General features: G+C 60.0%; 6 protein-coding genes across 6 annotated transcripts; 2 read left to right on the top strand and 4 right to left on the bottom strand.

Annotated features, from left to right (window-relative positions):
* Positions 1 to 1,132: 1,132 nt before the first annotated feature.
* Positions 1,133 to 4,020, bottom strand: COLE_04893 (uncharacterized protein; the record flags this gene model as incomplete). Its single annotated transcript, XM_018423969.2, has 18 exons — positions 1,133 to 1,420; positions 1,457 to 1,710; positions 1,751 to 1,876; positions 1,914 to 1,936; positions 1,972 to 2,010; positions 2,047 to 2,063; positions 2,099 to 2,155; positions 2,190 to 2,260; positions 2,297 to 2,373; positions 2,409 to 2,445; positions 2,481 to 2,566; positions 2,602 to 2,691; positions 2,725 to 2,784; positions 2,820 to 2,851; positions 2,885 to 3,285; positions 3,322 to 3,464; positions 3,500 to 3,771; positions 3,802 to 4,020. The coding sequence occupies 18 exons, from the start codon at positions 4,018 to 4,020 to the stop codon at positions 1,133 to 1,135; spliced, it is 2,292 nt and encodes a 763-aa protein (XP_018276811.1).
* Positions 4,021 to 4,639: 619 nt separating this feature from the next.
* On the top strand, positions 4,640 to 5,593 carry COLE_04892 (uncharacterized protein; the record flags this gene model as incomplete). Its single annotated transcript, XM_018425825.2, has 5 exons — positions 4,640 to 4,714; positions 4,764 to 4,879; positions 4,916 to 5,082; positions 5,126 to 5,377; positions 5,412 to 5,593. The coding sequence occupies 5 exons, from the start codon at positions 4,640 to 4,642 to the stop codon at positions 5,591 to 5,593; spliced, it is 792 nt and encodes a 263-aa protein (XP_018276812.2).
* A 2,488-nt stretch (positions 5,594 to 8,081) lies between these two features.
* COLE_04891 (uncharacterized protein) lies at positions 8,082 to 11,392 on the bottom strand (the record flags this gene model as incomplete). Its single annotated transcript, XM_018425528.1, has 5 exons — positions 8,082 to 8,195; positions 8,231 to 8,627; positions 8,672 to 10,986; positions 11,029 to 11,258; positions 11,320 to 11,392. The coding sequence occupies 5 exons, from the start codon at positions 11,390 to 11,392 to the stop codon at positions 8,082 to 8,084; spliced, it is 3,129 nt and encodes a 1,042-aa protein (XP_018276813.1).
* Positions 11,393 to 12,029: 637 nt separating this feature from the next.
* Positions 12,030 to 12,467, top strand: COLE_04890 (uncharacterized protein; the record flags this gene model as incomplete). The annotated part of the gene is made up of 1 exon (XM_018419636.2): positions 12,030 to 12,467. The coding sequence occupies one exon, from the start codon at positions 12,030 to 12,032 to the stop codon at positions 12,465 to 12,467; it is 438 nt and encodes a 145-aa protein (XP_018276814.1).
* Positions 12,468 to 15,950: 3,483 nt separating this feature from the next.
* Positions 15,951 to 16,698, bottom strand: COLE_04889 (uncharacterized protein; the record flags this gene model as incomplete). Its single annotated transcript, XM_018424710.2, has 3 exons — positions 15,951 to 16,102; positions 16,307 to 16,405; positions 16,488 to 16,698. The coding sequence occupies 3 exons, from the start codon at positions 16,696 to 16,698 to the stop codon at positions 15,951 to 15,953; spliced, it is 462 nt and encodes a 153-aa protein (XP_018274803.2).
* Positions 16,699 to 18,239: 1,541 nt separating this feature from the next.
* Positions 18,240 to 20,731, bottom strand: COLE_04888 (uncharacterized protein; the record flags this gene model as incomplete). The annotated part of the gene is made up of 4 exons (XM_018425672.1): positions 18,240 to 19,258; positions 19,310 to 19,459; positions 19,497 to 19,626; positions 19,691 to 20,731. 4 exons carry the CDS (start codon positions 20,729 to 20,731, stop codon positions 18,240 to 18,242), a joined length of 2,340 nt encoding a protein of 779 aa, XP_018274802.1.
* Positions 20,732 to 22,477: the final 1,746 nt, after the last annotated feature.

The raw sequence follows: 22,477 nt of genomic DNA, 5'->3' as shown, positions 1-22,477 counted from the left end.
CGTGCGAGGCGAGGCGTGCAGCGTGCACTTGCAGGGCCAAGTTGGAAAAGGGCCCGTTCGTTCGAATGACAGTGGTGGACGACACTGTCAGTTTAGCAGGTGTATCACTGTGCGTACGTTGCGTACAATGCGTACAGTGCACAGTACACAAGAGGGAGTGAGAGAGAGAGTCTGAGAAGAGGGGAGGAGTGATTGCGGGGGATTTGGAGAGGAGGGCAAGAACTGTGCGGTGTGCGCGGTGACTTGCTCCCTAGGTGTGCTGGGTGCTGGGTAGGGGGCCTTGGGGGGCGGTTGGAGGGCGGCGGTGGTAAGACAGGTGACGGTGACCAACGTGACAGATGGAGTATCTGAGATGTCGTAAAGAGTTGAAGTGCGGCGGGGCGGGGCGGGGCGGGGCGGGCAGGTCAATGTCAAGCTGGCGTTGTCGGGGTATCAAAGTGATGATGGGTGGAAGGGAGCGTTGATAGTGTAGTGATTTGAGATGGTGCGGGACGGCGGAGTCTAGAGAGAGGATATAGAGAGAGAGAAAGAGAGAGGGAGTGAGGGCGAGGTGGATGATGGTGTGGACGAGTGTCGGTGCGTGAAAGGGAATCTCAAGCCGAGAGGCGCCAGCCAGAGATCCATGGACCACTGGAGAGAGACGGAGACAGTGTCGACAGCAACGAGCGCTTGAAGGGGAGTGCAGTTAGAAGGGAGAGAAGGATAGGGTCACCCTCAAAGCTGAAAGGGTCTTCCGTTGGGATGCCTGCGTCGCTGGGGTGGAGGGACGCGTCAAGAGCGGGGCAGAAATGACGCCTCGGGTCCCCCGGGTGCCGGGTGGCCAGTGGCCAGGTGGCCAGGTGGGTGCATGGATGGAAGCAATTCGAGGGATCGAGGGCAACCCACCGCGCACTAGCTCCGTTTCAAGCCACAAACCACGCGCCACCACCTCTCAATCATCTCAGTCCTCTCGCTTGCAATCGCTTGGCTCCCTCATACTTTGGCTCGGCATTCATCATCATCCTAAAACCCCTCCAACTCACTCACAAACACCTACCTACATACATACGTACGCCAAACAGGCACTGCCACGCTGCCACAAACTCTTTCTGGGGTTCATACAGAAACCGCTTTGATACCAATACAACAGTTATCAACTGCCAGGCTTGCAATGTTCACTGTCAACCGCAGAGTTGCCATACCACCTCGGCGCTGTCCACTGCGTCAAGACGCTGAACAAAAAGTAGATCGCCAAAGCAGTAATCGACGTCCCCGCGTCCAGGCCAGAGCTGATCACGTACACAAATTGGCCGTGTAGTTTGGGGTATTGCTTCGCAATCCAGCCGTTGACGGCGAAGGCAGTGAGGCCGCCTGTCAGGATGATATTCGACGGATACTCGGGCAGTAGGATAGCGGCCGACAACATGACTGGCACGCAAACCTGTCGGTGTCAGTCCAACTTGGACTGCAAACTCACCTTGTTGATCTTCATGTGCGGCCACCGCTTGTGCGCCAGCCACAGCAGGGAGGGCATAAGCGCGCCGAACGGGAAGCCCAAGTACAGCACCCAGTACTTGCCTGCGAAGAAGCGACGCGGCGACACTGCGCCCCAGATGATACTGGCCGAGTAGAAGATACCGGGCCGACGCCCGGTCCACTGTCCAGTTGGGTCCGGCGTCGTACCATCGAGGAACGGGCGCTTAGACGAGAGGACAGATTGGAGTGTCACGTCTGGGGCGAGTTAGTCTCATCTGTGGAAACTACTGCTCACAGTTTGTCAGCGCGCCCAAGACCGTTCCGATCGTCTGAACGGCGAACATCTCACGGGGCGGAATCGATGTGTACCAGCCAAGTTTCAGGTCCGTGATAAGCTGCAGGGCTTGTGACATGGCCATATCTGGTGCGTGAGTTGTGACGTCGAATTATTACCTCACATCCGAAGCACTTAAATGTCACGCTGATAAGTCAGCGGTGAAGCGATGAGGCACATACTTGCCGATCGGTTTGCCCGGCATCAAGAAGCCGGCGACGCTGGAGGGGTCAGTGTGGTACAGGTACGCGTCTCACAGTTCCGTTATGACGTTCTGCAGTCAGTCATTGCACACGAGGGACGACCCACCAGACCGATCTGCGTGTTGGACACAGCCGCCACGACACCAATAGGAACGAGGAAAACCTTTGAGTCAGATACGACACACAATGTCTCATACCGTGGCAATGGCAAGGGACAAGACCAGCGCCCAGATCGGCGTTTGCAGAGGTGCTGTCATGACCATGAGGACTGACATTAGAGTGTGTCACCATCTAATCCGCTCACCAGCGGCCACAAAGTTGACGGCGAGCATGGTTATATACCACCACTGCGGGACAGGGAGGTAGTTGCGCATGAGTGTACTGTAATTAGCATGGCCAGGACCCCTTTGCCTCACTTGTGCACGTCAGTCAGCGGTGCGCGGTTGGTGAGCGCTGACGTGAGCTGATGTGTGGCGGAGCGTCCCTACCCTCCTTGATCTCGTCGCGATGCCAGATCCACACGTGCATTATGATGCTCGAAAGTGCGGCAAATGACAGGCCGTACGTGACGGCACTGAGTAAGCTGGTGCGCCGTGATCCATAGCTCACAAGTACGGGGTGAGTAGTAGCGGCGCGGCGCCGTCCCACGCTGCGTCGTTGAAGGAGAGGTCTGGGTTGAGTACGCTCGGAACGTCAAAGCTGAACGTCAGTGTAGCCCGACAGAGGGCTTACTGGTGGTAGGTCGCGTTATATAGCCCAGATGACAGCGGTGAGGGAAACTCGCGCGCGTTCCTGCCTGTCAGCTAGTTCTGCGCCAGCCAGCTCACCAGAAATTGGTAAAGAGCATGAGCGGAACAATCTGTCGTAAGCGCGGCCACGCTCAGCATCTCACCACCCAAATCATTGCAATCAGTCCCGCAAACCAGTTCGCCAGCGCCCACGGCGGCGTGAAGAGCGGCCCGGACGTGCCGATGCTCGACCAATCAAAGCTGAAGTCGAGCATTCCGAGGCCGGTATACGCGCCGCCGAATGTCCGCATCCACCAGTTCTCGTTGTTGATGAGGCAGAGTACAGCCACGGACGTGAGCATCGGGAAGAACAGGAACGGCAGAAACTGCCAGAGGAAGGTGAAGATGAAGACGGCGAGGAAGACGTGGAGCCGCCGCTTTGTGAGTGAGCGTGCGGCCTTGTTCGTGGCGGCAGTGTCGTATAGTGTGGTAAACAACTGCACAACGACCAGTGTCGAAGGCCAGTACATTGCGGGGCGCGCTACGAGCAGGTTGTAGAGCATACCTGGAATCAGCTGGACTCTATTGTCCTCCATCTCACCAGCGAGGCCGAAGCCGATGCACTGCGTTGTCAGAAGGAGGATGATTGAGGGGATTGTTGCGAGCGGCGCCTTGTAGTAGAGGTCGAGCATGGCGAGGATGTCCGCTGCATAAGCAGACATGGCGCCAGATGAAGACAAGACGCTGGTGTGAGCTTGCCCGCCTAAAATCCAACTGACCTGATGAGAATCGCCTCCTTGACACTGAAAGGCCCCGGGTTCAGGTCGACGCCGAACACAGTCTTGTGTCGAGAGATGAGACGCTCACTCGCGAGCGCATGACCCAGCGGATATGTGGCCAGGATGACAAAGTAGCTGGAGAAGCTTGGCGCGTTACTCTTGAAGTAGAACACTGTCGAGGCCGCCGCGCCCATGACGCAGAAGAAGCACCCCAACACTATGACTCGCAGGGTGAGTGTTGGGAGCGTTGGATCGTCGGTGGACGGCACGGACTGGGTCAGCTCGGTCTCTCGAAGCCTCACCCTCGCTATGAGCGCCTCGACGTCAGTCGCGCCAACGAGCTCGTCCTCGTGCGCGGCCTGGACGAAGCCGAGCCCCGAGTCGTCCGAGTCGACCGACGACCGCTTGTCCTCGTCCAAGAGGGGCAGCTGTTCCGCATCCTCGTCCAAAGCGTCGAGCTTTGGCGACCTTTCGAGCTCAGGCAGCTCGTACGCCTCGGCTTCCTCTGGTCGTATCGACATCCTAGGACATGAATGCGGTTGTGTGGACCGCTGATGGTTCGGAGTCAGTTCCGCCTTCCTTGGCGACGCGGAGGACACCGTGCCTGACCTCCACCGGCGCGGATGACCAGGATGCCGATGGAGATTGTCCTATCTCCGAGGTGATATCAGCCACGTGAGTACATAAATGACGTGGCTATCGGGGGTGGAGACGCGCGTTGCAACCGTCATCGTCGCTTCAGCTCGACAACCTCGTCCAGTGCAGTCACTCACGTCCACCACCAACGTTCGCGACACTCCTTCACTCGCTCTCGGCAAGACAGAGAGGAGACGCGTCGGTACTGAACACTCCCCACCTCTCTTCTTCCCTTTCCCCCTTAGGACTCTTGCACAATGGTGAGCTGCCGCATTGCACACCTCAGCTGACCGCAGGCGCGCCGTTACGACAGTGTGTATATGGCCCGTGCTGCGTGGGCTTCTGCTAACTTGAACAGGCCGGACAACAATCTTCTCCCCAGAAGGTGAGTAATCGGCTAGCAGGCAGTCTGAAGACGGTGCTAACGTCGCAGGGCGGTTGTTCCAGGGTACGTTGCCAGCAACGACAACAGATGAAGACGTCTAACCCACAGTCGAGTATGCCATGGAGGCCATCTCCCATGCGGGTACCGTTCTTGCTGTGCTCTCGAAGGAGGGTATCGCCCTTGCCGCGGAGAAGGTGCGCTTATCTCTGCTGAGTGCCAGGAAATTCGCTGACACCCTCGCAGAAGGTCACTGGCAAGCTCCTTGACCTGTCCCTCGCTCCCGGAGGCTCCGGGAAGGGCGGAGAAGGCTCGGAGGCGTGGATGGGCGGTGGTGGCGAGAAGATCTTCCTCCTCAACAAGTGAGCTGGCTTTCCGATCCGCCTCGCTAACCGCAGCAACATCCTTGCTGGCCTCGCTGGTATCACCTCTGACGCAAACTCGCTGGTGAACTTTGCGCGCAACTCGGCACAACGCCATCTGTTTACCTACGATGAGGACATCCCAGTCGAGATGCTCGTGCAGCGCCTATGTGACATGAAGCAGGGCTACACCCAGTTCGGCGGTACGTCTGCGGTTGGAGTATTATGGGCCTCGACTGACCCCAGGTCTGCGTCCATTCGGTGTCTCGCTCCTGTATGTCGGTTGGGACCCTCTGTACGGTTTCCAGCTGTATCAGTCTGACCCGTCGGGCAACTACTCGGGGTGGAAGGCGACGTGCATCGGTGCGAACCACTCGAGCGCTGCCTCGCTCCTGAAGCAGGACTACAAGGACGACATTACGCTCGAGGAGGCCAAGAGCTTGTGCCTGAAGACGATGGCCAAGACGATGGACTCTACGAAGCTCAGCAGCGAGAAGCGTGGGTTACTTGTGCTGCCGAGTGCTAATGGAAGTCGAGTTCGCGACCATGACGCTCGTGCCGGGGAGCAAGCAGCCGCTGGCCAAGATTTATGGTGCGGGCGAGCTCGACGAGCTGCTCCAGAAGCTCGAGTTGGGCGGCACGAAGGAGGAGCAGATCGGCGTGGGCGAGGGAACTGGCGGCGGCGACGCTGGCAACATTGCTGTGAGCACGTAGAGTGGGTAGAGTGTGCAATGTACGGATTGGCAGTGAGGGGTGTGGGCAGGGGGGATCTCTGACTAACAAGGCTAACCAGCTGTCCTAATGGGAGGTGATCTCCCATTTGCAGATGCAGTTGCCTGGCTGTCAGAGGACAGACGAACGGCTGGCTTTTGCATCCTGAGGCGAGTGAGAGCAAGTCGCACCCCAACCCAAGTGCCCCAGGCACTTCGTCGTCCGGGAACTGAAAATCAACCCACTCCCTCATGTTGGACTAGATGGTGCGAACATGCAAAGCAGCGACACAGTCTTCCTACCCTCTACGATCTCGTTGTTTGACAGAGCAGTGCAGAAGATCAAGAGTGCGATGGATGATACGACACAGTTGCTCTCCGTGAAGCCTGTAGCAAACGACAGTAACGTCGACGCGAGCTGATACTGTACTCAGGCCAGCGGGTATGTTGCAGTCATGCATCGACGCTAAGGACGGCGAGCCTGAGGTGAGCTGCTCCCTTCCGTCTCGAAGTACGCAACAAAGGTGAGCGCTCAGGCAGAGCGCGTCGGGACTAAGCGCAATGGGAAGTCCTGGTTATCGTAAACATTATGACCGCGGCCCCACTAGTGCAGGCGTGTGCTGGACGTCTTAATCAGGACTTAGGGAGGATGACCCTACGGCCCCACCAGGAAGCAGAGCACTTGCCTGAGAGTAGCTCCGCGTATCCTTGCACACTGGTCAGTGCGACCACGCTAGATCCCGCGGAGCCTCCGCTTCCCAGCCTCTCCCGCGACGACTGCTGCCCACCTGCCTGCTGGACTACCTGTCATCTTGGAAGCATGCCAAACACCTATGAGGTGGCCTGGACGCGGGAAGGAGGTAGAGAGAGATGTCGTTGGTCTCGGCATCCCGACGGGGGGCCAGAGGGCGGCCACAGTGGCGCAATCCATGAAACTGCCCGAAAACCTGACCTGTTGCAGTTGCTTGGGCACCCGCGAAAACGATCGATCCACGCCGTCTCAGTATGGTCTCAGTATGGGGAGAGAGCTAGACCTGCGGGTGACAAAGTGGGGAGGCCACGAGACGGAGTACACTCGTGAGTGCGAAAGCCAACAATCCGGCGCGAAAAGAGCCACGAGGGCGAGGGTTGTCATTAGCTGTTATCAGTTGTCATCAGTGTCTCGTGCAACACATACCAGCTTTAGTGGCAGGGCCACCAGCCACCGCAGCTCTGGAGGGACTGGGACGACCAACAGAGACTCGGAAAACGTATGTGCAGTGTAGTTGGAGCAACGTGGGCCTCATGGGGACAGGGTTGCATCCATGTCTACAGTAAGGTATGGCAACCCATCAGGCTTGAGACTGCGTGTCGAAAATGGCGCCTCCTTGTCGAACACGAGCCCAGCGGCAGCTACGGAAGGCGGGTACCGTTGGCGCCGGTGACAGTGGAGGACAAAGCGGGGCTCAAGTCTCGCATCCCTCGTCGCCCTCGAGAGCCGGCGCTCCTACGCTGCTCGGCCACACCCTTCTACTTCACACTGGGTCGAACGTCGGTCCAAAATGTCATCACTCAGTCACGCGCAAAGTGGACCTCGGATCAGACCACACCCGCCACGCTCTCCTCCTCATCACGAAACACAGCCATCGCACTCGACCTCCCTCAGCGCCGCAAACATCCGCTTTAGCAGGCTCGAATCGCCACCCAGCCATTGGTCCGACCACCGATCCTCCGAGATCCAAGTGAGGCTGATACAGTCATGCAGATGCGGAGCGAGCAGAGGGACGCAGAGCGACGAAGCAGCGGAGGTGCGCATGCTTGGCGACGGGCGCGCTGACAGATGGAGAGCGAGTATGTGCAGGAACGAAATCTGGCGTGTGTGGGTGGCGTGTGTGGCATGTGTGGCATGTGGCGGTGGCGTGTGTGCCCGTGCATGCCGTGCGCTGTGCGCCGTGCGCCGTGCCGCGTGACGGCGCGCTTGGGCCGCCTGGTGCGAGGAGAATTGGCGGCGCGGAGGATAGTCACTCTGCTGATCTGCAGCGGCGCTGCACACGTCGCCATGTGCCTCGGATTGATCATTCCGAGCTGGAGGTAAGCCACGGCACACGGCACGGTGCCGAGTTAATGAGCATGGGAAAGGCACGCAGTGACTCCGAGGGCTAGGGCGAGGGCGAGGGCGAGGGCGAGGTCGAGGGCAGGCACCGGTCAGACGGGCACTTTGGACTGAGCCTGGCGCCGAGGTGCTGGACTCACGTCCAGCTCAACGTGCAGTACGGACGACAACAAGATCGGTGGCGACGCAATCAGGTATGGTATGCTCGATCGACGCTTGAAGAACCAAAACGGCCACATGGAATGGAATGCATCCGGTGGACGCGAGATGCTATACAGAGGCCGTGGCCATATGCTGGGTGATATTGATGGCAGAGAAAGAACAGATGTGGTGGATCTCGAGTCGGCTACAGGCACAGGCTACGATAGCACATGGTCCGAAGGCGGGGATGGTTAAGCATTTACTGAGGGGGGTTCTGGATATTCGGGTTGGTCAGGTTGATTAGCGACGAGAATGGTGGCAGGCCACCATTGGCCCCCGCGTCTCCAGGGTGCGGCTGGGACACACCAGGCGGCTAGAGGGTGAGCAGAGCCAACAGATGCTACTCACAACTTTGAACATGGGGTTTATAGGTGTGGGAGATGACGGCCCATCCTCTATGCTCGGAAGCTGGGCGCGACTACTGCGACGGCTAGCGCTGGCGCCAATGGTCATTGCATGACCCGCGGGATAGGCATACGCGCCTTGGGGTTGGAAGTTCATGTTCTGGATTGAAGGCCCAGACATTGAGGCGCGATTGGGTGGCATGGGGTTGCGACCAAGAGACAGAGACGACTCAGATGCCGACTGAACGGTGGTGCGTTGGAGCTGCGATGACAGCTGGTTGTCGAGTGATGCCGACGAGTGCGACATAGACGGCCTGTACGTGTTTGAAGGCGGTCTACGCGAAGACTGGGACACCTGCTCGGGCCACACATTGTGCAAGCTGCGACGCGAACCCGTAGGGCTACCATCAATATTGTCGCCGGGCACTGTCGCCGTTCAACTCACTCGCTGTCCATCGTGGCAACACTGAGAAGGCTGCGGCTCTTGGCCGAAACGCGCCCTATCGAGCTGTGATCATCCTCCTCGTACTGCTTGCGGGCCTTGTTGCGACCCATACCATCCTCAACCTGGAGGTATGGAGACTGGCCTGATCCGGGGAAGGATGCGAGCGATGTGATAGATCCCGACGGCAGTGTCTGCGACGAGGGGTAACCACTCGGGTAACCAGCGACTGGACGCGACACCTGCTTGGTCAAGCCAATGTTGTCACTCGCAATGTTCGAGTACTCCATCTCGACCTTCCGACCTCCGACCAACTGGGCACGCTTGTTGAGGACCGCGCGGGCCCTCTCCTTCTGAGCCCGTTCAGCAGCCTCACGCTTGGCCTTGAGTAGCTCGCGCGACTGCCGTTCTGCCTCCTTCTTGGACAACTTGGGGTCCATGGCTGATGGTGACTGCTCGCCGGGAGTGACGCGGTCGTCGGCGTACTGACCAGATTGCGTGCGCTTAAGGGAAGTAGTTGCAGCGGCATGCTCGTCGACCGAAGGCAAAGTGGTGCCATTCTTCCCAGCAGCGCCCCCGAAGACGGACGACAGCCCCCACTTCTTCTTCTTCCCGATTGGCGCGGGGGGAGGGGGACCGAGCTTGGAGGTGGCCTGGGAGGGTGGGGCCATATGGGCGTTCGGCGGGGGCATGTGGTTGGCCGAGGGAAGAGGTAGGGTCATGGTAGACTGGGCCTGTCTCAGGCTGTTCGGGTCTGCAGCTGGCGCAGTAGGAGCAAGGTTAGGCGTCGACTGTGACACAGCGGGCTGCTGCATTTGCTGCTGGTAAGCCGCCTGCTGTCGGACATAAGCCATGACGTGCGGGTCCGGAGTCCGTTGGTGATGGTGCTGCTGCTGGTGGGGCTGCATCATGTCGAGGCTTATGGCGGATAGCGAGTTCAGGTTGCTGTACGAAGGGTTGGACACGCTGTCAGGAATCGACTGAACTGAACCAGCGTGCACAGAATTCGCGTACCGCTGACGGCTTGCGACAAGCTCTGCCTCTGACCATCGCCGTGCGCCGTAGCTCGCGAGGTCGTCTGTGGGAAGGTCGAGCTCGCGCAGCTGGCGGACGAGCGCCGAGGCGCCATACGGCCTCTGCTCCGCATCCTGGCGGTAGGGTTGCGTAAAGTACGTTCCCGAGACCGGACCGTTTGGCGTGAGCGGCTCTCCAACAGGCGTGTCCACGGTCGACGGAGGCGGTAGTGTGCACAATTCGCCGGATGCGAAGGCACCGTGGGGCTCGTGGTGCGAGTGAGACGGTGGGGGATGGCGGCTGGGAACATTGAGGTTGGTGACTGGCGGCTGTTGGGCACTTGGCGTGGGCCGTGGCGACGGTTGTCCCCAGGCAAAGGGAATGCGCGGGAGTGGCGGCACACGCTGAAGGTGAGGCAGAACCTCGCGAAAGTAAAGGTGGGTCATGCAGTCGTCCGAGGTCATGCGGTATCGGGGATTGTATCGCAGGAGGTTGGCAACGCAGTCGATGAGCGAGCGCGGAGTGTCCTTCGGAAACAGAGCTCTCAGTTCCAGTGGCTTGCGCTTGGGGAATGAGAACCCAACACGTTTCGCGAGCTTGATGCCCGTGTTCCATCTACCTCCGCCATTGATGCGCCCGTTCGCGTCCGGCCCATACTCGGGGGAAGGATCTCCAAGGACTTCGCAAATGCGGTACACCTGGTCAATCTCACTCGAACCGGGGAAGAGGGGCTTGAGGTTTATCATCTCTGCCAGAATGGTGCCGAGAGCCCACATGTCCACTGGTGCGCCGTAGTCGGTGGCACGCAACAGGACTTCGGGGGCACGATACCATCGCGTGGAAACGTACTCGGTGTACGGAGGCTTCGAGTTGATCGCGCGAGCAAGACCAAAGTCGGCCAGCTTGATGATAACCTGCACGTCCATCTGGATGCGCGGGTCCTTCTCGTCCATGATCTGGAGCTGGAAGTCCGGGTCGCCCGCCGCGCGACGCGCGTTTATTTCCTCGACGGCTTTGGTCGACAAATACTCGCACAAGCCTGTCGTTGTAACGAGCAAGTTCTCCGGTTTCATGTCACGATGGAAGAATCCGTGCCGGTGGACGTGTTGCAGGCCTGAGACCATTTGGTGGAAGCAGCTAGCGATGAGGCCAGCTGCGAGCGGTCGTCCCTTACGCGATTTGGTGAGCTGGTAGAGATTGCCCTCCATGCACTCGAAGACGAAGTAAAGCTCGCGTGACCTTGGGGAGATGAAGGCATCGTAAAGCGGAATGACTGCTGGGTGGGGAGGGATGCTCCGCAACGACTGTCGTCAACAGCCCGCTCGTGGTAGATGGACCACACTTACAGCTAATTCACCGAGGTTGCGCGCTTGACGCCATCCTCCTTCCCATACGCGCTTCATGCGCTTCAATGCGACAAGACGCTTGCCAGCCCATTCCGCGCGCGCTCCTTGCCCGCACTGCATGGCGGACAACAGAACGTCCGACTTGACCGGCGAGTGCCAATCGCAAAGCCAGACTGTGCCAAAGGAACCGTCACCGAGGACTTTGAGCTCTGTGTACGAGCGTTCTGCGTCTGGAGTGCAGTTAGTAAGGTGCGCAACATGTCACGCGCGACGGCGAGGGGGGTGACTCACAAGGGTCCTCTACTCCAACGCGACCGTCGTCTTCGTCCGCGCCGCCGCCCATGTCGCTTGGTCGCCGAGCCATGGGGCGGTCGTGCAACGCCAGCTGCTCGTGAGTGGCACGGGCCAAGTAGCTGTCACTTGTACGGGCGCCTGCTTGCTGATGCATGAGAACTTCGCTGGCCCTGCGGACGGGGCCTTGGGGTTCTGGTGAAGGCAGCTGTGATCGTGGGTCGGATCTTGCTGGGATGCTCGGCCGCCGATCTTGTGACATGTCACCGTTGTGCTGCCATTCCAACCCGCTGCCCGGCGCTGAAGGACTAGTATGCAAAGACGACGGACCAGCTGCAGGCATGGGTAGTGCCCCGCCCGGTGACGATGAGGAGCTGTTGTGGGGTAATGGGGGTGGCGGTGGCGAGATGTGATGCGGGGACGAGAGCTGGTGATTTTGTGGGTAGTAGGAGGCGTTGGGGGAGTAGTATTCCGCGCCTCGGGGAGCAGCAGCAGGCTGTCCAACAGGTGGCAAATGGACAGAGTGGGGTGCTGTGGAAGCGTGTGATTGTTGAGGTGGAGGAGGAGGGTAATGAGATGGATGTGATGGATGAGGCCCGTTGGCGACTGGTAATGAGTGATGAGACGGGGCGGGCAACATGTGATGGGGAGGCTGGGGATATGGCTCGTGGCCACTGTGATGTGGTGGGAGGAGAGTAGCGTGTTGGGCCATGATGAAGAGCTCGTCGTGCGAGTCACGAGTGCCAATGGCGGGAGGCAAGGGGGGTTGTAAAGATCTTTTAGCCCTGTCGATCAAGCGGCTGTCGCACGCGCGCGCGTCTCAAAGTCGAGCTCGAGGTTGGGCTTGGTCAGCCTACCGTCGCCGCGCGCGGGGGGGTGGGATACGTGAGAGGTGGAAAGGAACAAAGAGCCAAGTGCGTAGTCGAATGAGGCACGGGAGCGTAGCGTGGGCGGCAGCGGCGGCGGCGGGCGCGCGCTGTCGCTCGTCGACGTCGTTGCCGCCAAGGGGAGAAAGTTGGGAGGTGGAGGCGGAGGATTACCGCGCTGTCGATGGACTGGGGTGCCGGTGGGTGATGTGGGGGGTCGCGAAAGGGATTAGCAATGGGGGCAGGGCATTACGAGTTGAAGAAGAGGATGAACCAAGATGAGATGTAGATGTGGTGTGGGAAAAGGTGTGAGAAGTGGAGGGGGGTGACGGAGGGAGGTGAGGAGGAGGAGGAGGAGGAGGAGGAGGAGGAGGAGGAGGAGGAGGAGGAGGAGGAGGAGGAGGAGGAGAGGAGGAAGAGGAGGGGGCGGCGGCGGCGGGGGACGGGGGACGGGGAGATGGACGCCGAGTGACGGGAGTTGAAGATCAAAAGAGGGAGAGATGGAGATGAAGATGGAAAGAAAGAGTGTGTGATGTGTGCAAAGTGCGCCGAGAGGCAGGAGGATGAGGATCGGAGGCCGGAGGAGGATCGGTGGAGGAGCAAGGTTGGGTGGAGGCCAGGCCCTCTCAGGCGGCGACGAGTTAGCGTAGCGTGCCTTGCAGCGATCCTGCGATTCTGGTGATTCTTAAACTCGGGCGACGCTGCTAAAGTGCTTTTGGTGGCGTCGGCCCTCGGTGGCGTACCCGTCGATGCGTCTAGCTCTGATGCTGCAAGGCGCCGAGGCTGCAGGTGCGCAGGAGCAACACCGGCAAGGCCGAGACAGGCAAACAACTATAACCCGCAAGCCAGCAAGCCCGTGTAGGGGAATGCGCTACTCTTTCGCTGCGCTTCAAGGCCTTATACCTTATGCAGTCAGGGGAATATTCAATCGATTCCACTGAGACAATCGCCCGCGTGCAGTTGCCGTTGAGCGTCAAGGTGCCTTGGCGCGCGCTGAGACTCCCAAAGAGCAACTGGGGTTTGGGTCTGTGCGTTTCGGCCTACGTCCTCGAAGGCGAGGGCGAGGGCGAGAGCGAGGGCGAGGGCCGAGGAGCACGTAGGGCGCGGCGGTGGAGGGGATAGGGGAGAGGGGGGGCGGAGTGGGGCGCGGCGAGCGTGTGCGTCGGGCCGAGCGAGGAGAACGAGGTGTTGGGTGATCGGGGTAAAAGGGGAGGGAGGAGGTTGATGGAGAGGGACGAGCGTGGAGTGTGAGGGGTGTCGCGTGCCGGGCCAAGGTGTCGGAGGCGGAGGCGGAGGCGGGAGCGGAGATGGAGTTAAGGAGTCAGAACAGAATGGAAAGAGTGTCCGAGAGGGAGAGGGGGAGGAAAGGTTGGGACAGGGAATGGGGATGGAGACGGCGATGGCGATGGCGATGGCGATGGCGATGGCGATGGAGAATGGAGAAGAGCAGTAGTGGAGAGAGAGAGAAATGTTGATAGATGTGGAGATCGGCCGACCCCGGCCTAGAATGGTGAGCTAGAGCGTGGCTGATCAGAGGTGGCGTGGCGAGATGATGATGTGAGCGGGCCCAGAAGAGTGATGAGTTTTGTCTTGGCTCTGCTTTCTGCACGCAGTGCACCGAGGCGGGGGCTGCGGCGGGGGCTGCGGCGGGGGCTGCGGCGGAATGAGAGCACAGTCTGCAGATGCTCCCAAGCACCTCGCGGCGTTGAGCCTGACGGTTGGTAACCAGCACGCAGGTTAGGTTTAATCCATGCCGTGGCCAGGGGGGAGCGGGGAGACAACTCTGTCAACTGCTGCTCTACTGGTCTACTCTTTCATGAGCCAAGAAATAAACCCCGGCCCAGCGTGATGCCGTGTACAGTAGACCGCCGCGACCTCTGAGTAGAGTTTCTCTACGGCATCTCAGTTCGCGGCGTCGCCCTCATGAGGTAGGAATACTCTGATAAACCATGTCGTCCAGGCGATCAAGCGACGACATGGCGACATGGCGACATGGCAAAAAACGGCAGTCGCCGCGAGATCGTACAGGTGCTGCTGATCCGTGCCTCTCCGAGCTTGCTCTCCGTGTTGGCCCTTGCTGAGCTGTTCGGGTTGCTCGGGCTGCTCGGGCTGCTCGGGCTGCTTGCGGGGTTGCTCGACAAGGTCTCCCAAGCTCCCAAAGAGCACTGTTCGTGGACAAAAATCGAGGAACAGGCACATTGGTGTGCCTTGCAATCTGGGTCCCTGCGGTACTCGCTCTTTTGCCACACTTTGCCGTATACGGCTCCTCCTCCTCCCATCAATTGCAGAGGTGGGCGCGCCTGGCCGTCTCACATAGTACGCCGCGTACGCCGAGCAACTTTGTTCTCTGGTCTCTCAATCGACCGACAGCCTGACTGCTGACTGCTGACTGCTGACTGCGTGTGCTCTCGTGCGATCGTGCGACCGTCCAGCAATTCACTGCCTCCTGCCTCCTGCGATACTGCGAGTATTCGGGAAATCCATGCCATAGGGCGCAGCGCACGCAGCCCGCCAACGCACAGCGCCCACCCGTCCTCCCGCCTGCCGCCCGATCACTGTGCCGTCGCCCATGCCCATTCTGCCTTGCCATTCTGCCTTGCCGAACATGCATGCATGCGCGCGATGAGCCGGCAACGCAACAAAATCACAGGGACATTAAGCTCTGGGTTTAGGCGCCTCAGGTACGCGCTCCCCTGTGACCCATACTCTCACTCTCGTACTCGCTCCCACTTCTCACCCACTCCCACATCTGCAACGGAGCCGCCTGCCAACCCCTGCACTCTACACACGAGGGGCCGCTGGCCTGTGGCTTCTGATTCTCAGCGCTCTCTTTTCTTTCTGTACCAGCCAAACGCTACACAGCTGGCTGCTGGCGGCTGGCGGCTGGCCGCTCATGATCAATGGCATTTTGCACCCGGATCCGGGCGTCGGGCCCTGATCATCCTCCCTTCTCCTGCAGCTCGCCGCGTACAGTGGCGCCGTGGCGTCCCATGCGGAAACGCAGCCGAGCACCGCCAACCGCCAGCCGCCAGCCGCGCGCCGCGCGCCGCCGCCCGCCGCCCGCCGCGAATCTGCGGTTCTGCAGCTCCATGCTGATGGCATTGATGGAGCAGCTAATTCCCCCCGCATTCATCGTTGGCGCCAGCCGATTCACTCTGGCTCAAGCTCAAGTGGCACCGAGCTTCCATGATCGGCTTGATCGCATGATCGCAAGCGCCGAACTTTATCCACGCTCACTGGCCACAACTGGACTGAAAACTGACGGGCATGGGACAGCAATCGCGCCGGCGGAAAGTACTGTAAAATCCTCGGCTGTACGCCCCCGCGCCACGGCGGCCACTGACATGCTCACCCCCTGGCCGCTGGCCGCTGGCCGCGGCCGCTGTGCCTAGCGGCCTCAGCCCTTGGCCCTTCGGGTTCCTGCTGTCTCGTAAGCAGTCCACGACGACGTGCGACGCCAATGTCAGAGCGTCGGTGCTTCCATGCTTCCATGCACATCGGTGCTTGCTCGACTTGTGGTATCGGACAGCGCCGTCCGCCGATCTCGGAGCTGCGGAGGTCTGGAGCAACACGCCACATGCATATACTCGACGCCTCCGATCGGCGATCTCCATCATTAAAATACCACGCATTGGCTTGGTCCTAGCACTGCAATCTTGCCTGGGTGGGCAAGGGCGGGGGAGGTGAGGTCGAGGACGGATGTACGGAGAGGTGACTAGCCTGACGACGCAGCGCACACCCTTCTCATCCTTCCCGTAACTATAATCAGTGCTTCGGCGGGCCGCCCATCATGCCGGGCGGAGGCGGAGGGTACTGCCCATACCCGCCCGACATGTGTCCGCCGAACTGCGGGCCGCCCATCTGGCCGGGCCCAGGCGGCTGGGGGTCGTAGCCGTCGCCCTTCTTCATTTGCCATTCTGTGCGCGCCGACCCAAGAAAATCGCGTGATGACGGCGCGGGTGGAACATGCCGCACGAGGGGGAAGGGGGGGAAGGATGACGACGCCGGTGTGCAAAGTAATGCCAGGGGAGGAGGTGTGCCAGGCAAGTTTCGGGGCCAAAGATATGCGGAGATCGTCAGCTTTGGGTCATGCCATCTCGGAGGCCTGGACGTATACTCACGGCACACGCCACACTTCCAGATGTGCTTCTTCGAGAATGGGATGAGGGGAATCCAGAACAGCTCAAACCAGGTGCGCGACTCGGCGCCCACTACGCCCGCTGCGCGTCAGCCATACTAGCCGACACTCCCCGCCGGGCCCCAGCAGCAGGTGGCGCCGTGGCGCTCCATGTCATCACCCACCATTGTGACAGTGAGGGCAGATGCGAGCAGGCCCAACTTCATTGTCCTGTTTGATCTGATGGGTCAGCGCGATATTCTGGGCTCCGAGCGAGATCTCGGGCGTTGAGGGGAGTTTTTGTCGGACGAAACGTTGTGCTGCTTCCTTCCATCTCCTCAGTGCATTGCATTCCCCGGCGTCTGGTGGCGCTGGACGCACGACGCCAGGCGCCATGCCAGGATCGAGGGACGCGAGGAGATTGCGTAAGCCGCGTGGCTGCTCAAGGCCTTGAATTGTGATGTACCACTCGCTATCGGTCGGGCATGCCAAGTCCACCAGTGCGTCACGTCGCTCACTCCATGACAGCAGACTTGGCAGCCAGGTGGTGACCACGCGTCACGAAGAAACAAGGTGTCGGGCAGAATTGCGTCCATGACGGACTTGAAGGCAACGCCTTCCGCACCGCGGTCATGTCGGCGAGAGCTGCCTGAACGACCCGCACCACGGCTGGAAACACGCGGATGCCACGCGAGCGTGCACCGGAGGTCAGGGCATCTCCGTCCCCATCTCGCCCGGTTCAGTCTTGGCGCACAGCATCGCGCAGCAGGTGGCTCTCTGGATGTTGCCGTAGGGGGTGCCCTCTACCGGCTCCCAGACGCAGGTTGGAGACAGATGCGCAAAATCGGACGGGCGCGGAGTGCGGCGAGAGGGGTGCGGAAGAGAGGGCCGCTATACCCAACGGCTTTGCAACATCCAGCTTATCGCCGGCCACGACCGTAGGAGAGGTAACGCCCCCCGGCTGCGGGCACGGTGGACGACGGCGGAAAGGTTGCCAAGTGAACAACACATGCTCCAGATGGGCGCAGGACCAAGCCTCGGGCACAAGGTATGGAACGATGCAGTGTCCGTATAGCGACTTGCAGCGCGCAGTCGAGGATTGTCGACATTGCCACTCCAACCGCGCGCCCGTCGCGAGAAGGGTGCGTGATGTGGGTGGCGACGCGCAAGCGGGCTCATGGTGGATGACCTTACAGCCAAGGATGAACGGCCAAGAGAAAAGCAGAGGCACTCAGTTCACGACACGACAGCGAAGGTGCAGCCCCAGGAATGGGGAGAGACACCAGCAGTGTCGCACTTCCGAGGCGACCGAGACTGAGAAGAGCGGCGCCGTAGACGATGGGCGAGAACATAGACGCACACGACCTCGAACGCAGGACATGTTCTTACCTTGGTGGGGAATCCGACTGTTGTTAGCTGCTGTCAATCGCGCCAGGACCGAGACACGCAGTGTCGGTCTGAGCTGCTCACAGATGATGGGGATGCCTGCTGTCAGCTTGGTCGAGCGCGTTGGGCTAGTCGGCACCACCCAGGTAGCAACACCTGTCGTGTCATACTACTTACAAGCCATGGTGGATGAATAATTGTAAAGAGCAGAGGTTGATGGATGGACAAGTGGAGGACGAGCCAAGAGGGGCCGAGCGGAAGCTTGGCCTTATGACGTCGCGTGGGACGGGTGAGTGGCGGGTGGCAACAACAACACGATCGGTCATCTCCTCACAGCATAGCAGCAGTAACATCAATGAGACACATCCTACAATACACTCTCAATACAGTCGATTATCACACTGTTCCCAGATAGCTGTCCAGGCAGATTTCGAGTCTTTGCTGCACGACGGGGCACCGAGATCGGGAGGCAAGCCCATAAAACTGGGGGATGCTGCCTCGCCACCCGCCCGCCTAAACCCTTGTCCTTCTCAATCGTTCGCACGTGTCGTCTACGCTTGCCCGTACTGGCCCGCACTTGCTCCAGATGGGTTGCGGCTCTGCTGACCTTGGCTCTGGCTCTGAGGTGACTGCTGCTGGGCGTGCATGGGCGCGGCACCAGCGTTGGCCGCCGAGCTAGTGCCGTCATCAAAGATGAGCTCGCCACCAGCAGTCCAGCCCATCGAGGACGGATCGACGCTCAACGTGAATGAGGGGGTCGAACCAGCGCCAGTGTTGAAAGGCGACGGCAAGCTATTGTTGCTGCCAGAAGCCGAGGGTCTGGAGCCCACGACCCAGTCCGGGATCTTAGCCTCGGGCAGAGGCTCGCTTTGCTGCTGCGTGTCGACAGGCGACAGCGGGAGAGCGCCCGCAAGCGATGGCCCTGGTGGGAGGTTCATGTTGCCAAAGGAGAAGGCCATGTTAGTGCCATAGTCGCCCGACTGCATGGCGTTGGCGCCCGCACTGTCGCCTCCAAAGAAGCTGTTCCAATCCTGCTTGATCGCATCCATGATCGGTCCACCGCCATATTCTGTTGGCAACGGGTTGGTTGTCTCATGAGTGTCCCACGTGAGGTCGTTGAAATTGACGTCGATGTTACTCGCGTTCTCAGCCCAACCCTTGACGAGGTTATCGAGCTCGTCGTCGGCCGTTTCATCGAATGGGCCGTTGAGGAAGTCGACGGGGATCGAGCCCGTGAGAGGCTGGAAGTAGTACTGGCTCTCGGTGCCCATCTCCGGCTGATAAGAGGAGGCAAGGTCTGGGAACGGGTTGTTCTGCTGAGGGGGAGGCGGAGCGACGGGCTGCACGTCAATCCACGTGACAGGTCGCGTTCCCTCGACAGACCCCATTGGGTTCTGGTTCAAGGCCTCCCCTGCTGGCGGCGTCTGGTGAGGGGAGGGTCCCTGACCGGTGATGGCGCCGTTTGTGGGCGCTTGAGAAGCCTGTGTCGAAGGTGAGCCGCTTGGCACACGTTCCCCCGAGAGGTTGGGGAACGCCGTTGCGTCAAAGGCACCAGGAGGAACGCGGAAGGCTGCACAGAGGTGTTAGCTGACGCAGACGTAATTGTGACCGAGACACTTACACTCAAAGGGCACTTCGAGATGCTCGAGCTCGTGAACCGGGCCATGTGAGTTGCGCTTGTGAATGGGAGCGTGACCGGGCACATGATAGGGATGATAGTCGCTGAGCTCTGCGGAAGGCGATCTTCGTTGCTTGCGTCGCTTGAGGGCTGCTATTGTGAGCACAAGTCCGGCCACGAGCAGCCTTACAGTTACGGTGAACGCGATCCTCCTTCTCCTGTCGCCGAGCTTCCTTCTCCTTCAACTTCTCCTGCTTCTCGCGCAGCTTGTCCTCGCGCTTCTGAGGCTGGAACTTGTAGCCGGGGTACATCTCCTTGTGCTGGGGGCGTAAGCATGTGGATGAAACACGATCAACGCGCGCTGATCACGTGGAAAAGACTCACCTCGGCCTTCTTGATCTGGCTCAGTTTGTCATAGTACTGGCGCTGTTCTTCTGGCTCGTGCTTCCAGATGTTGCTGATAATCCGGCTCACATCGGACTGGGGCATGCCGCCATCGGGCGAGCGGATAAGACCGAGCATCCACATGTACCAGTTGATGTCCTTGCCGCCCTTCTTGCCCTTGCGGAAGCCCTTGGGACCCTTGTTGGCGCCGGTGCCGTCATCCTCCTCGGTGCTTTCGTTTTGAACCGGCCATGGTTGAGCAGCGAACTTGGGAGGACCGTATGACTCGAGCAAGACTTGCTCAAGGAGTGGTATCCTCTCGCCCTTGGACATCTTGCCGAGTGTCTCCGAGCGGTAGAGGATCCAAGCATTAGGTGGGCGTGGTGGTTTCTTGGGCGCGGCTTTGGGGGATCGTGGTGGGGAGAGTGATCGCTGAGGCGCCATGGGAGCGTAAGAGGGACCAGGTGGACCACCGGCGGCCGAGGCGACATGCTGCGCTGATGGTGGCACTGGACCGGGCATGTGGCTGAAAAGCTCTGTCGGTGGGTACATCTGCTGCTGCTGCTGATTCCAGTGCACCTGCGAAATACCTGCCGATTGGTCGTACTCGAAGGCTTGGGCGTAGCCGTCCACATGTGGCTGGGCCATGCCATACACGCCAGATTTCCAGAGCGCGGCAGCAGCGTTGGAGGACGGGTCGACCTTTGAGGGGAAAGCTGACACGTTACCTGTGCTGTGCATGTATTGCTGCTGCCCCAAGTACTGTTGCTGTTGCTGCTGCTGCTGCTGCAACTGCTGGTACTCTTGGGCGTTGAATGATTGCTGTTGCGGATATCCGCCCAGAGGCTGGAAAGACATGTTGCCGACGGTGTTGGGTGCGATGGAGGATGAGTGTGTCACCCCCGCTTCGTGACCCGTAGGGCCGACGTATGACTGGCCAGAAGCATCCATCGGCGCCTGAGGCTGTTGGGATGATGCGGCGGTCGGGTAGTACTGGCCCATGTGAGGGCCGGCGCCGTTGACGCCACCCGTATTGGGCATGGTGTTGCCCTGGCCGGGAAACGTGTTGAGTCTTGGGATGAGAGGGCGCTGGACTCTTGCGGCAGCGGAGGGTGAAGTGTTGGGAGAAGTCGTCGTGTCGCCTAGTGAGGCTCGTGGCAGACGAGGGTTTGGTCCAGATGCGAGGCGGTCTGTGCTTGACGCCGTGGCTGGAGTCATGGGTGGGAACATGAACTGTTGGTTAGATGAAGCTGCCATTGCGGCAGACATCCAACCAAGGAGAGAGTGTGTGGAGAAGGGATGGAAGTGGCGAGGATGAGGCGCGTGTTCTGGATGGAAGTGAGTGGTCCAGGAGGGTATGTTTGCGCCGAGCGGCCGAGCGGTGGTGGAAAGAAGCAAGGCAGGTCACTGCGAGTGAGCCAATGAGGGGGCCTTGGAGATGCGAGGCTGAGCGGAAGGGTTACAAGTGCCGCGATCCTGCGATATGATGCAGGTGATGGCCGTGAGCGGGGCGCGGAGAGAGAGAGAAAGAGAGAGAGAGAGAGAGAGTCAAGGGAGGTGGAGGAATGGGTGGGTGTTAGGTCGAGGTGGATTGCCAGGCGTCAGAGGCGAGAGCCGATGAGGACTTGACAGGGAATGAACAGACCCGAGGTCTGTGCTCCAGGGCAGTTGCGCAATCAACCTAGGTGGCGACTGAGCGGATCGAGACACCGAGAGCGGTTCGGAGGTGGAGAGGCACAGTAATGCTGCGCGCAGGCAAACGTGTGATGGGAGGCCTGCGGATGGCAGTCACACTCGAGGTGGTGTGCAGGACAAACGCGCGATTGAATGCGGTGCCCGGGGGTTGGGATTGATGTGGGGGTCGCGATGTGATGCTGGTCTGGGCAGCGAGCGGGATGAGATCTGGGGCCTTGATGATGGAATCGAGACCGAGCGCGGGGTGACTGCCGAGGGGTTGGCACAAGGCGAGGCAAGGCGAGGTGGATGGGCCGGGTGTGGGAGCGAGGAAGGTGGAGAGGTGGAGGGGGGTTAGGGGGCGGGGGGACAAGTGGTGATGAGCAAGTGCCGCTTCGTGTGCCAGTGGTGAGCACTCTGAATGTCACCGCGCACTCACTCGTCGCGCGCCTTGATCCAGTCTTGGCTGCGGCTGACGAACAAGTGGATGCGGACTGAATTGGGGCCGCAAACAGTGAGGGGAGGAATGAGGGCTGTAGATCCGTCCTCTTTGGGTTGTCAACAGAGGAGAGCCAGCGAGCTTGCGCTTAGCTTGACTATGGGCTGATGACGACAAAGGGGGAGTGGTGTTGTGCGAGTGCGCGTAGATCTCGATCGCTCGTTGTTGTCGGACGAAGAGAGGAGGCTGCGAATGCAAGTGCAAGTGAATGTGGTAGTTGAGAGAGGATGGGGGAATGAGAAATGTTGATTTGGGAAGCGAGGGAGGAGGTGAGTGACGATGGGAGCAACTGGGAGTAAGGTGGAGAATTGGGTGTTGGGTGTTGGGTGTTGGGCCAATACCACCAAGGGCGAGGGAGGCAAGGACTGATCCGTCGACGAGGGCCGAGAGCCCCGCGGGAGAGAGGATGCAAGGTCGATCCGATGATGACGGGGGTTGAGACTAGTTTGAGGCCTCCGAGACCGACACGCCACAATGTGCGGCTGTGCAGCTCTCTCTCAACGTGTGTGTGTTGGACACTTCTATCGGCACTTGGCCACTTGGGGAACAATGGATCTTGAAAGTCTTGTCGTCTTCGCGTTCTCGTCTTGATGTCTAGACTCCTGCTCAGTTAG

The sequence above is a fragment of the Cutaneotrichosporon oleaginosum genome, assembly GCF_008065305.1.
Source record: "Cutaneotrichosporon oleaginosum strain ATCC 20508 chromosome Unknown ATCC20508_contig04, whole genome shotgun sequence".
Taxonomy (NCBI): domain Eukaryota; kingdom Fungi; phylum Basidiomycota; class Tremellomycetes; order Trichosporonales; family Trichosporonaceae; genus Cutaneotrichosporon; species Cutaneotrichosporon oleaginosum.
The sequence above is the reverse complement of the archived record's forward strand: the minus strand, read 5'-3'. Positions and strand labels throughout refer to the sequence as shown.